Consider the following 14684-nt stretch of genomic DNA (forward strand, 5'->3'; position numbering starts at 1 on the left):
GGGGCAGCGGAGGTTTCCGTGAGGTGTTTGATTGGCCTTTCCCCCCCCTTTTTATTAATGTTTTACCTGTTGCCGTGCAAGAGTGACACTGTCTGGAGAGTTTCTTTGACGCCTTTGACATATACTGACAGTACTTACCATTGTTTAGTTTTGTTTTTAATGTGTGTACATTTCATGCCTTTTGGTTCCCTCTTTGTGAATTTCTCGTTCAATGGGATTGTCTGAAGCTTTTCATCCTCTGGCTGCTGTACCCAGAGGGATTCGATGAAAGCACAGAGAAGCATTGGCATTTCCTGGCTGGAAATCTACCCAATCCAAATGTAGCCAGTTGTTTTTACATCTGTTACAAATCCCAGGATTTTTCAGTGGTAAACTGTTAAAGTTAGAGCTTGTACAGATTTAATTTACTTTTTTAAATCCAACAGTTCAAGTTATTTGCGGTATCTTAATTAAACTAGAAAGTTGCAGACTTTGCAAGCATATCTAAAAAGTCCGTTGTGGATTTATAGCCGTAGTTTCTGTTTTGATAAAGTAAGGATTGCAGTTAGGCTCTCCAGATTCTGGCAACATAGATAAGATGTCTACATTGCAGATTTCTTTTATGTTGCTAGTCTGTGGTTTGAGTTTGACTTCTGCTGGTAAGTAAACTGTATATAGTTTGAGTCCAGATTTTTTTTCTTTGTCTTGTACACTAGTGGCCTCATAAAACACTGAGATAAAGCAAATAGGTTCTTCTCTACTGCCAGTTTTGTACGTGTATATCTCTTAAAGATAAAATGTTTTTGTGTCAGTGACTAAGGGTTAGCCTGGCTTTTACAAGTTATACATAACATACCACTCTCCCAGGGAGAAAACCTGGTCCATCACATCTCAGGCTCTAGAAGGTTACTTTCAGTAGCACACCACCACTGAAATTGTTCTTTGAAATAAGAAGATAACAAACTGGTGTCCCCCAACATCCTGCAGTTGCCACTGCCTGGCATCTCTGATAAGAAACTAGATACCTCTAAGTCCAGGTGCTGTAATCCAGTTTTGGGGCAGCGGATGGGGATGAACGGTTGTGGTGACCCCTGCTGACTGTCTGACCACCCTGCCAGTGGGGTAGTCTGTGGAGGCTACACCTTACTGTGCTCCATGTCTGTAGCTCTATCTTAAGGATATGTGTGTGTATATATATAGCAAGACCTTAAAAAATAGGTGAGATTATTTCAAGCATGTGGAGCACATTTTTTTCCATAAAGCATCCAACAAAGTAGAATCCAGATAGCGATGAGTGCTGCCTGGTGTGAAAAGCTCAGTCTGGTCACTGAACCCTTCAGCAGTCATTTGAAAGAATAACAAACTTACTTGGGAAACCCCAAAAGTTACTAAAGCATTTGCCCTCTAAACAATTGTTTAATTTATTAAAGATTATATTTATTTGAATGTGTTTGCTCTGGGAAAGTTTAGTTCCTCTCCAACTTGAGCACTTTTGTTACTTGTCCTGGTTATTTTTATTGTTGTTCTTAACATTTATTTTGTATTTTGTTGTTTTATAAATTACAACAAAAAGCTTTGGCTTTATGAAAAATACTATTTTGGGTATTCCCTTCACTTTCTTTTCTGTCCCAGCTGCGTATAGGTCACAGAACAAGGTGACTGAGATCGATTTATCTGTAAGAAAGCTTTTGTTAGGGCATGGAAAACATGCATTATTAACTCTAATTTAAAAGGCTCTTTAACTTTGTTGTTGCCAGATGGGGTGAGAAAAGATAAGTGTCCTGCACTGCAGATGGCCTCCTGCTCAACGTTTATTGCTTGCTAGTCTGGAGTCAGCTTTGGTGGATGAAGAAGGTTGATAACTCTAAGGTTTGTACTGGAAAGCTGGTTTTATGCTTGCATTTCAGAATGTGAAAGGCCTGTGTGAAACTTGGAAGCCCTTTGTGTTTGGGAACCCTACAGTATGTAACTACAAGTTGCTGCAGTCATATTTTAATTAAGAATTGTGGGATTTAGTGTTGATTTGCAGGTCTTTTGACCAGTAAGGATTAGTTTTCCAGCCTCTATAACTGTTTTGTGTGGTCTTAGTCTTGTATAGTTCTTATTAGCATACATATTTCATTTTTATTGTAAAGACAACTTAGGTAATTAAGTAATTAAATGAATTTGACAAGGTTTTTGGTTAATAACCTAACAGAGTCTAAGCTGTATTTGTAGGTGTAGTATTTGACTGTGTTAATTAGATCAGGAATGAGCCCCTTCTATGAAGCTCACATGCATTGTTAAATATAATATTAGGGTAACCTAGTGAAGCAGAAATTTATTTTTACAATGCAGCTTCATTTAAGTCTTGATCTATAGTTGAAACAATGTAGAGCTTCTGAACAGCTTGGAGCTGGACTGAAGGATGAACTTGAAGATGGGCTTTACTGTGGGTTGTGGTTTTTTTATTCTCAGGTATTTTACTTTTTACTTACAGATGTTTGACAGAATCAAACCATCTGATGAAGCTTCTGCTTCTTCAGCACAAGGTGAGCAATTTAAAGGAGATGGTTTTGTTACTAATACATTTTTGGTTACTGTAATTCACAGCAGAAGCATTACTTCACCTTGTAGGTCAGTTGTGTATGTTGACCTCACAAATTTCATTCTAGAACGTAAATGGAAGAAGTGACTTCTGAATCATCCACAGAGTTTCCATGTAGGTGTAATTTTCTTGCCCTATAATAAGTTGTTTAAGACATGCTAACATTTTATTTGTGATCACACATGTAGGGATATAAATGTAGATTGCTTAGTCTTGATCTCAGACACATCAGTAGAAAAATTTCCACTCTCTTCAACCAGCAAACATAAAAGCTTGTTTTCTGAAGCTCTTAGAGGAACTTTGAAGTCAAAAGGATCTCTCTGCACATGCTGTCTTGAACTTGGTAAATTTTTAGTCTTCTTTTAAAATAGCAGTTTCAACAAATGCAATGTAAGAGAAGTAACTAGTTGCATGTAACTCTCTATCCCATTTCTTTGATATTCTGCTTTTTTTTTTCTATAGGAACTGTAAGACATGGTGTTGAAGGCTCCCTACAACAAGACAGCAATAGTAGGTAAGTTAGGTTATGATCTAACTGGCATCTAGCTTACTGCTTACACAAAGCAAAACAGGAGGAATCTGTTTTTCAACCTTATCTGTTATCTTGTGTATTGGATAACTGTGCTGCAATATAGATCAAGTCCTTTTTATCTTGCACCCACATACAATTAACAACTGTGGGGAATGTCCATTGTAGTGCCAAAATTAATTTGTGGGTATTAAGATTTCTTTGTCTTCGGTCTATTTTTTTAAAATTTCAAAGTAGTAAAAACCAGGAGAATTAAAAGATGACTTTTGCTTTTTTTCTGTAGAGACAGTTCTCTTCAAATTTCAGCCAACTGAAATTAGCATTTGTGTTGGCTGTGCCTTCAACCTGTTATCCTTTGTTCTGCATTTAAGAAAAAATTTCTCTCATGAAATTTGCTTGTGAATATGTTAAAAAAAAATGTAGTTCTACTTGCTATTACAATTCTGAAATGGAGGCATTTTTCTTGCAAGGTTTTTCCAGCTCTGTAGTAAGGTAGATATTTAGGATTTCCATGTTAAGAACAGCAATTAAACAACCCAACATATCTTGGTAATATTACCTGTTTCTTCCAGTTTACATACAAGAGGACAAGAACATCCCAGGCCTGGAGTATCCACTGTGCAAAGCAGACATGGATACTGCAGCTGCTGCCATGTACACTACAGTAACCTGGAACAGGTGAGAGGCTTCTGCATAATTCAGCCATAGATAGTGAGGGCTACCAAAAGGCTTTATCAGCTTATAAAATATCCTCCTCTACACTGCACGTCCAACACTCAATGACAAACAGTTTGTGAACTGCACAATGTATGCACTGAGAGATGCCCTTCTTTGTTCCCTGTTAAAAAGATGCTGCTGGAGTGGCATGGCTACTGTGGGCTGCTCTGCTGAGGTGGCACACGGGTGCATGGCAAGTTTATTTCTCTGGCTTTGGTCTTGGGATAAAGGGTTAATATGATAGATATCAATGCTGAAGGCATTTGATCAACTATTTTCTTTTCTATTCTTTAACTCTGTTGGTCTTTTAGACTTTTTTTTTGTTAGAAAATAGAAGCCTATTACACCTTCTATGCTTATGAAAATTCTCCTTAATTTGAGTGAATTGTAGGATCTTTATTCAGATGAAGCTCAAGAATATTTTAATACCCATTTATCTATGCTTCTGAAAATTCTTAATTTGAGTGAATTGTAGGATCTTTATTCAGATGAAGCTCAAGAATATTTTAATACCCATTTATAGAAATCATTCAGAGTATTTGTACTAGTTACAAAGATTTGTGAGCAGCTGTCAGAGCTGGTAGTTTAGGTTCCAACTCAGAAAGATTTTCCAATACCTTTTAGTGTTATTTGTAACTCCCTAAACATGCTTTAAAATCTCATTGAATTAAGGCCTTAAAGTAGAAAAGGCTGAAGATTTTTCTTGTCATTTTAAATATTCTCATAGCAACAGTGTAATGGGAAAGTTACCTGGGAAGTATTTTTTAGGAACAAGCCAATGTGTTAACAGTGGTGTTAAACTCCTCTTCTGTTTTCTCTTTCACCAGCATGTGTTCAGCTCCCAGCACAGACATTTTACCACTCACTGCAGGAATCGTATGGGTACCAGCAGCTTGATGGAGCGTTTCCTGCAAGATGTTTTACAGCATCATCCCCACAGATACCATGACAACAGGTATAATACACCTGGTTGGTTTGGCTTTGTTTGGTTGGTTTTTTAACGTGTTGGTATAACACATGTATGAGGAGTTCTTAATTCTCTTCCACTGCTGAGCAGTAAATTTTGCCCGTTTGAAGTGAAACTTTCATGTTGAAGACAGTTTAGAAAGGATAGTATTGATATAAACATTGTTCAGCTTTATTGCTTTTGTATTGTGTCTGCACTTTGAAACTGTATTTCACCCCTCAAAGGTTTGATACAGCACTATTGATAGCAATTGAATGTGAAGACCTGAAGGAAGGAATATATGGATCAGAGGGTATAATGGCAGACTGTGCAGTTCTGACATGCATTTACAAATTCTTATAATTTGGGCTTTTTATATATATATTAAGATAATTATGAATCTGGGCTTCATATATAATTTAGTAGTATATTTTATGGGTTTGGGAGAGAGCTTATAATTTTGGTGTGTTGTTTGTAGATAATATCAGATGAATATTTAGATTTTTTTTTTTCATTATCCTTGCAGTTAACACGTTCAGTTAATAGTGGCATGAATTACATGAACTGGCCAGTTGATGCCAATTGCTGCAAAGATGCATGCAGCAGTAGGGCACAGCACTTTAGGGGCTTCTATTCTTGAGGGCCTCTATTCTTGAGGGCTGACAGGCACTGTTTGATCACCTGATGTATTTGATTATACTCATATGACAATAGAAATAATCCTCTTTTTAAAAAATGTTTCATTGTATGAGGTTTGTCCTTTTACTTGGTCAGTCCTGTGACCCTTATCTCTACTCTGATGATTCTACCCCTTTTTCTTGGATTTTGGACTACAGAAGGTTGGAGTTGCTGGTTGTGTCATATAATCTTATTTTCTTTGAAACTAACACAATCTTAAGCAGAGTGGAATTGCATACTACTGTTGGTGAATTGATGTGACTTGTTAGGATCATGCAAATTATGTTGTAAGTTTTGTCCTCAGGTTATCAAAGTTTTACTAAATATCTCTATTGTGTTTCTTTATTCAAATTATTCAGAAGATCCTTTTAGCATTTCCTTATCATCTGCAGATTTTAATGCTTTACTCTTTTTGAAAGGGGCAAACAAATCATAAAACTTAGCCTCAACTGGAGGGAGTTTTCCTTCTGATCTGTAGCTGTGATGATGAGTAATTGATTGTTCAGCTGTCCAATTCGATATCAGTAATCAGTTCTTGGCATTTAATTGGGGTCTTTCCACTCCTCCAAAGCTTATTTAGTTTTTTAAGAGATTCCCAGGGACCTTAATGTAAGCCTTTTACATCTCAAAGTAGTAAATCTCTTTATCAATTCCTTTAATCCCTGTTTTTTAGTGGCTGTGCATCTTTTTGTATTGTCACCTGTAACTGCATTATATTTTTAAAAGTTCACAATGAATTTACCACCTTCCAGTCTTTTCTAACTGTAACTATTTATAGTGAAATTTTGCAACGTGCATTTTTCTGCATGTAGTGTTTGGACTCAGGAAATACCTGGATTCAACAGTACCTGTGGAGGCCACCTTAATTTCCTTCTTTGACAGCATAACAGACCTTGTGACTAGAAGAGAATCACCCATCTCAGTGCTGCCTTGTCCTGCCACATCTATCATGCCATCTCTCAAAGGCCCAGCTTTTGGCATCTTCTAGTATGAGGTTTATGAGCAAGCTAAGGAAAATGTGGTTGGAGATTAAATGGTGATAAAATGAACATGTAGCTGGCTGAAAAACTTTTCTTAATCATTAGTGGCTCAGAGAGAGAGGAACCAAAATCTAATGGTGGATCATAAGTCCTGTCACTGAGCCTTGTCCTGAGGTTTCAGTTATTGGCAGGGTTGTAGGAAGTTTTGTTTGGTTTGCTGGTGAACCTATGAAATATGCTTTTCTGGGCTGAATCTTGTTAATTCTGTAGAGTTCAAATGTCAGCTTTAAATAATTTTTTAAAAATTCTTTTTATTTTAAATGTTGGCCAAACCTGTCATTTTTTTTAACTATAAAACAGTTCTTTCAAGCTGAGAATTCTTCTATGTCATCTCTCAGTAAAAGGCTGAGACAGAGCTAAGATAAGTTCTCTGTGATTGTTTTTCAGTGTGAAGTAGCTAGTTAAGAAATACTTGCTACAAGTTTGCTTAGTATCAGCTGGCTTTATTAACTCATGCCTGAGTCCTTCAAGGACTTCTGCACAGGTTGACTACTTAGCTTTGCCAATTCTGTTGGCTGCTGATTGATTTTTTTAACTTTCAGTAAATGTGGAAGCTTGATGTTTATAGTTAAGGAAATTGCTGTACAATAAAGCTCAGTGACAATATAAGCAGAAGAATGCACAGTAAGAGGTGCATGGCTGTCCACCATGTTTTAAAATTAAGCATCCATCTGGGTTTCTCAAAGTCTGGTTATAAATTTCAAATGAAACATCACATTCTCTATTCAGTTATATTTATTTTTTTAAAAACTATTTTCATTGGTTTTTCCCACCTGTTACATGTTGAAGCCTTGTGGATTCCTGGATTGCATAAGAGAAATAGTCCACATCTGTCTGTTCTGTTAATTCTGCAAGACATAAACACTTGTGTTTGAGGTGGTCCTAAAGACAGAACTGCCAATTACAGAATATATAAAAATCTGCTGTTGTCACAGTGAGCTTGAACAATCATAATTTGGCTTCTTACAGGAGTGAGTCAGAAGCTGTGGTGTGTCTGTGAGAAACAATAAGCATAGAATTCCTTGGCAACATGTGCAGAGCTCCTATCAGGCATCCATGGGTTTTAGGGATTTATATTGATTTTTATACTGTGCCATATTATAGTGTTCCATTTCTCCACAAAACCTCAGTATTAATTAAGGATAGCTTTACCAGTGAAATAACCTCTTTATAAGCTCACGATTTCAAAGGAAATACTTTTTCTTGCTTTGCTGTATTTATGAAATGATTGTGATGTATGTTGGGCCATTCTTAATGGATGGTTGCATGAAGAGGGTAACTGACTAATGCCCAAATTGTTGTCTTGAGCTTTATGGAATGTTCCCTCCTCCCGGTCTGCACTTTTCTAAACTGGAATATCTCTGCTAAAGTAGCAGAGCTGGTGACTTGGGTTTGTTCATTAGGTGTGGTGCACTCTAGCTAATAACTTTCTTTTTAAAAAGAAGCCCTATTGTTTGAAAACTCTTAAGCATATTTACAGTATTTATCTAATGTGGGGTTTTTTTTTTGCCTCCTCTTTAGACCAACCTACGATGACATGCCACTCCCCACCACTCCAGAGGCTGGGATTGCCTGCCTGTCCCCAGAAAAGATGGAGAAAAAGAGGAACAGAGACAGACAGGAGACTTCCAGCAAACACCAGGAGGCCGTTAGTGAAATAAGCATTTCTGCTCCATGCCTGTCTCACGAGGGCACAAAGAAAACTTCTGTGACACAAGCATTTATTAAAAAACTAGAAAGAAGGCAGGAACATGTTAGAAGAATATCCCAGCAGTCTATAGGCACTTGCAGCAATGAGAAATGGGATACCCTTAAAGATGCTCAAAGTGCAAATAATAGCCATGAAGGCCAGTTTACAGCTGTGAGCCCTGTACCTCAGTGTTTTTCTGTCAGTCCTTTAATCCATAGGTCTTCTGGTAATCCTAAACCAGGAAAAAATGGTAGCAATTTGGCAGCATCCAATCGGATTCCACACAGTGGATGTGATAAAACAGAAATAGAAATGTGCAATAGTGATGTGTTAGTGAATCCACACTCGAGTCCTGCTCCAGCACTGCCTCATTCCAAACGCCATTCAGTTTCTCATCAGAAACCTGTGTGCAGCCACAGCAGTTCTTTATGTACAACCTCAGGTCAATCTCTCTCAAAACGAGATGGTTTACGAACTCAGGATGAAACTCTGGTGGCTGATTTCCATCTCAGGGATACTGTGGGTATCAGCAGCTCCCTAGATCTGGGGACATCTCCACAGCTAGCAAGATGCAAAAACGTGAAGACAAACAGAGGTGATGAAAGTTCAGTGGATGAAACTATTGAAGATGTTATTTTGAAATACTGCCATGGAACTACATCTGAAGAAATTTATTTCAAAGGAGAGAATAATCCCTGTTTAACTTCTTCATCACTTCTGGACCATGCTCATTTAGAGGGTTCTGAAGTAAGCTTTGACTGTGATGCACCTGTTTGTTCAGGAAGAGCCTTACCCAAGGCAGCTATAAAAGATGTAGAATTCCTAAAAGAGGTCCAAATAAGTTTGCAAGATAGAGCCTATGGAACACAGCTCTCTTCTGTTTTAAAGAGTGAGTCAGTAGAGAAAACAGAAGCAGTGAAACAGGGTGTTGTAGTTCATACCGAAGAACCAGTTCTTCCAGCTCTGCCTCATGTGCCTCCTTCTTTTGTAGGAAAGACTTGGTCTCAAATAATGCATGAAGATGATCTAAAGATTGAAGAACTTGTGCGTGACTTCAGGGAAGGTCGTTTTCGCTGCTACTTTGACAGTGAATCCTCAGCCAACTGTACGGGAAAGAGGACGAGGAAAAAGAAGCAGAAGGATGAAAAAAAGAATGATATTATTCAGGGTGAAAGGACAGAAAGTGCACCAGTTAAAGCACTGCCAGAATTTAACGATGCTTTAAGTGGTGGCTCCGATGTCGATAACCCCTCCTTAGCCTCAGATACACTATGCAACCCACAGATTCTTAAAATGCCCAGGAAACGGACGTGGCGCCTGGCATCCAGATGCCAGGTGGTCAAAGTCAGCCATGGCACCCAGACAAGCCTGTTGAACTACCCTGTAGCAAAAAGAAAAATGTCTAGAAGGGAATCTGAGCCAGCTGATCAGAAAGCAAGCATTGCGTGGCCAGAGAATGAAAAAACTCCAAACATGAAAACTAGACTATGTGCCCTTAAACTTCCTGAGTCCTACAGCAAGATTATGAGCCCTGTCCAGCCCAAGACGGTGGTATATGTCCTTTCATACCCAGAGATAAAACAATGCAAAGGTAAACCTGTAGATATGCCAAAAGTGAGGAAGAATCGCAACTCCACAGACAGTAAGGACTCTGTAAGGTATAAATACAAACAGTGTTCTCTAAAGTATTATGACCCACTGACAAATAGAATTCTGAAAACACCTCCCAAGAGTGCAGGGGGAGAAAAGACCAGAAAGCCTTCCCATGTTCGACAGCTGTTCAGAAGCCTCAGCTTTGATGCAAACAGGAGGAAGCTGGCAGACGTGCAGAGAGAAGGCACACCATCAAAGTCACTCAGTTGTTCAGACTTCTACAGCTCATCTTCAGCATCCTTCCTGCCAGATCCAGGTGGAGGGAGTGATGCAGTCTCAAGTCAAAAGGCAGATGGGTCTTCTGTTTCCACAGAGAGAACGGATTGTCTGGTATCTGGTCGCTCTGAGAACTCTTGTAGTCACCTGATCCTTGCACCTTTGAACTCTCACCAGGCTGGGGTAGAAGGAGAAGGTAGATTAACTCCATTTAACAGGGTTACCAAAACTCCTCTGACCTCCATCAGGAGCGAGCGGTTAGAGAGGGAGACTCCAAAGGCAATGTGGAAGAGGAAAGAAGGCACTAGTAAAGAACCAGTTTTTCCCAGAAAGGCTGCAGGATCTGTGTCTGTCAGATGTACTGTTGGCAGGAGAGGAAACAGAGTAACTGCAGGAAAACAAACCTCCAGAACTAAAAAACAGCAAAAAGAGGGAATGAGAAGGAAACTTCGTCCTTGTGCCCAGAAATCTTCTTTGTCCATCCATAGGTGCCAGACAAGGAAGACAACAGTGGGAAAGCACCTTAAGAAAGAAAAGCCTGATGCTAAAAAACTAAAGGTGAGGAGGAAACCAAAAAGGACCTTTCTGAACTCAACGGTAGTCCCAGGGATTCCTGAAAAGAGGCAGAAAGTCACATCAGAATCTTTTCCCAAGAAGCCAGAACGAGCTTCTTCCAAAGTCAGGAAGTGGGAAGTGAGCGGAGATCGGGGCCACCCTAGCACTGTGAACCAGCCCTCTAGAAGAACTTCTGCTGTGCCATTACTTAGGAACTGTCGTTCTGCCAGGTGAGAGCTAGCTACCAAAAGAATTTGTATTTATTTATTTTTATAGCCAGCACCTGGAAAAAGACTGAAGAAGAGGAAAGGCATCAAAAAGGAAAGGGGCCATAGATGAAGCAGCTGAAAGTGCTAGAGCTGCAGAAAGTGCAAAGCCAAGTCTAATGTGAAACAAGGACAACTCTAAGCTCAGCTCTTGTTCTGGGAACATAGGGACATAATGTATTGCACTGTCCTACTGTGTAAAGCTGCAGGAGTTCTGCATTTGAGTTAAAAAGCACTTGGACTCCTATTTACTAAACTTCACCTGACGTCAGAAAAATGACTTTGAATAGTATCATATTGTTTTTATGGTATTATCAGAGCATAATAGTGCACTGTAATAAGGTAAATTAGAAGCTGTATTGATGAATTGTGCCTATTCTAAAGTGCAAAAAATGACTTGGTTGTTATGCTAGAAATTAAATGAAAATACATTAATCTGGGCTGAATTGTGTGTATGTATTCTGTGTTTGTGTATATGCACACCTTCAACACCTAATATATACTTGCCTATGGAGTGGCATTAAGATTAATTCAGTATGATACAATTCAGATCAATTCAGTGCTTTCTTGAAATGAAATATGATTGTACATGGTTTTGTATTGACTTTTTTTTTTCCTGAAAGCATGTCCAAAGCAGTTATTCTGGACAAAATGTCACTGTGGGCTCTCATCAAGCAATAATGGACCATGCTGGTAAGGAAATATGTCTCTCTGGGGAACTGTTCAAATGGTGGTGGCTGAAGTCACATCACAAATTGCAAAAGAAATAGAGGCTTAGGGTTGGGGGTTGTTTTGTTGTGTTTTTTTGTTTGTTTTTTTTTAAAATTTCTTTAAAAATACCTTCTTGACTAACTTTATAGGTGAATTTCACATTCCTTAGTGGGGGGATGGAAAAGTTATAATAAAGAAAATAGCAGTGAGTTGTTCTAAATTTCTACCTTAAATCTGAATTTCTGTGCTTTTTTGATTTTTAATTGGGTGTACAGTTGTAGCATTTTTAAATACTATAGCTGAAACTTTTTTAAACTTTCAGTACAATATTTAAATAAAAGTAAAGTAGTATCCATCTAAGTGTATTAGAGTTTGAATATGTGTTGACAATACTTAGTGGAATTAAAATTATATTCCATAGTGATTCATGTTTGGCCACTGATGCTAGAACTACTGTGATTTTTATGGCAAAAAGTACCATATTGTTTTGGTTTAGGTTTTTTGTTTTGTTCTTTTTTTTTAAATAGTTGTGATGACAGCTTATTTAATGTGTGCAGGAGACACAAATCCCAGTCTTGCAGATGTTTCTGTGCTTTAAAATCCAAGATTAAATGTTCATTTGTATTAAGAGTATTGTTGAACATCATCACAATTAGGGAAATGGTATTTCCCAGGATAAATAAGAGCTGTGTGTACTTAAGCCAGCTGGGAACTTAAGTTCCTTTACAGGTCAAATATGGTCTGACAGATTTTTTTCTTTTTAATTTATTTTATTTTTGAAATAAAAGTTGATTTCTATGGATGAATTTTCCTGTGGCTGTCAGTAAACATAGAATCTTGTGACCATATTGCAAGTCACTGGAAGGGTTATCATATGAGTTCCTATAGCCCTCTTAACTAATTGTGCCTCTCTAATTTAATATTTTTGTCTAATATAAAACAGATTTTTTTAAAGCAAAGTTTTAAAGGAGTGGTTTTTATAGAAAGGCTACTTTTTAGATAAAGCAAAAGAAGATTTTTAAATAAAGTTTGTTTTAGAGAAGAGCTTTAAATTAACTCTATAAAATCCCATTCTAACATTTTTATGATACGAGAATGTTTTCCTAACTTCTTCCATGTTATTGTTCACAGTATTGTACACATGAAGAGCATGAATTGTTTTGTGTGTGAATAAAGTGTAATGCACAGGGTACTTCAAGATCACTAATGCATATTTGTTTACAGCCAGAAATACTGTTCTCCATGCTCATTCATTGCAAGCTTGTCTTCCTCCAGCACACAGCTTTTCCTTGAAACCTTGAGTAATAAAAATACCTTGAGGACTATAGAATGACTAATGTTTTTTTCCCTGTCATGTCTTTCTTTTTGTAAATAATAGACCCTCTTGTCAGGGTGGGTTTTTTAAAAAAGAGAAATGTATTATATTTAAATAAAAGTGTAAGTAGGTATATATTTTCCTTTAAAAAAAAAAGTGTGGAATATAGCAATTAAAAAAAAAATAAAATGTGGGATGCAAGTCTGGAAACACTTCTGTGGTTGGCTGTCAAAATAAGATTTACTGTAAGCTTGGATGTTACTCTGTGCCTCACTTCTGTTTAGAAACCTCTTCTGTGCATGCTCAATGACTACTAGGAAGAAGGGGAGATTGATACAAGTAAATCTAGAAACTGCTTTGGAAAGAGAACTGATGAAGATGAGGACTTTATAATAGTTGAGGAAAATGTTATCATCTAGGTATATGCAATGTTTGCCTTCTGCAAGTTCATACTTAAGTTTTTTTATATACAGTTCATCAATTTAAAAAAGTCTCTCCCCCAACAAAGTATTCAGCCTCCTAAACAACCTCATTCTAAGCAGCTTGGGTTTTACTATTTAGCTGTATTGTGAACCTTGAGTGTGACCTTGTCTCATACTGTGCCAGATGCTAACCAAACAGGGAATATCAAGTCCCCAAAACTTTAGATACCTGATGCATGCACCAAGCAGTTCTTCCGTTCTTTTTGTGTTAGGATTTTTTTGCTTGTTAGTTCTGGCAAGTTTGCATCCAGTGTTCTTGTCATCACAGTATGATAGTGCAGCTCTCTGGGACTTGGGTAAAATGAGGTATTTCGTTGTATTTACACTGAGACTGACTAAATCTGAAGTTTCATGCTAAATTTGTGCACAAATTAGAATGTTTTTGTGGGTTTTGTGTTCTCATAATTGGTGATGTATTTCACAATACTCTTGCTGGATGCTGTAATTCTTTATCTGCTTCTCTGTCTCTATTCTCTGTGGTCATTTGAGATAATGTGAGTTTGTAAGAATACAGTGATACTACAAACTTGTCCAGTGCTATTGCTGGATCTTCTTTATCTATTCAGCTCATTTAATTTCAAATTAATTGTCTCCATGTTTTTCCTCAGTCATACATTTGTTTGGTTTTTTTGGTTGGTTTGTTTGCTTGTTTTTAATGTTGTGAAGAGCTAAATTACAGGACAGGATATTCTGTTTAGAAGTAAATCAGTGACAAATAACAGAAGTGGATGGTGTCCTGATCTGAAGCAAAGAAAGTATGGTAGTGTAAATCCTCCTGTGCTTGGGAGTCCACGTACTTTAGTGAGTAGTGCAAATGCCATTAAAATCCCAGAATTTTAGTCTTTAGTGATTTATCTGTTATGAATTATGATATTCCTCAGTCTTTTTCAGAAAACTTTGTAGCAGCATAGGTCTGAGCATGCCCAGAAGAAAAGGTTTTGTTCTTTGTTTATGTTTTTCAGCTCTGTATTTATTCATTCCTTCAGCAGAACAAATCTTGTTTTAATAAAATAAAGTCCAGATTTGCAGTTTTGTATTTTCTTGATTCTTGAAGTGGAGTTTAACTTGAAACTATTTGCTCTAATTGGTTCTGGAAAGAACACTGCAGAATGCTGTGGAATCAGTTACTGCTTTGAAGAAGGCCAGTTATAATTTAAGCAGCTGTTCACAGCTGTTATCACATGTTGACCCAGTGAAGTCTTCTGTTGACTTCAGTAAAGCCAAAGATTCATCCCATCCTGTGGCAACTGAAGCAATGACACCCTAGGATGGTGCTGACAAAGTGTTCATTTGTAGCAGTGCCTGTTTAAACCAGCACAA

The 14684-nt window shown here is 37.6% G+C and overlaps 1 protein-coding gene across 1 annotated transcript; it reads left to right on the forward strand.

The window, feature by feature from the left end:
* Positions 1-1734: 1734 nt before the first annotated feature.
* ZDBF2 (zinc finger, DBF-type containing 2) lies at positions 1735-10820 on the forward strand (the record flags this gene model as incomplete). The annotated part of the gene is made up of 6 exons (XM_008946378.1): positions 1735-1848; positions 2459-2510; positions 3029-3080; positions 3668-3773; positions 4640-4767; positions 7998-10820. Coding segments are annotated over exons 1-6 (3185 nt in total), but the record flags the coding sequence as incomplete, so codon positions are not given.
* Positions 10821-14684: the final 3864 nt, after the last annotated feature.

Source organism: Merops nubicus, unplaced genomic scaffold (genome assembly GCF_000691845.1).
Source record: "Merops nubicus isolate BGI_N331 unplaced genomic scaffold, ASM69184v1 scaffold7088, whole genome shotgun sequence".
Taxonomy (NCBI): Eukaryota; Metazoa; Chordata; class Aves; order Coraciiformes; family Meropidae; genus Merops; species Merops nubicus.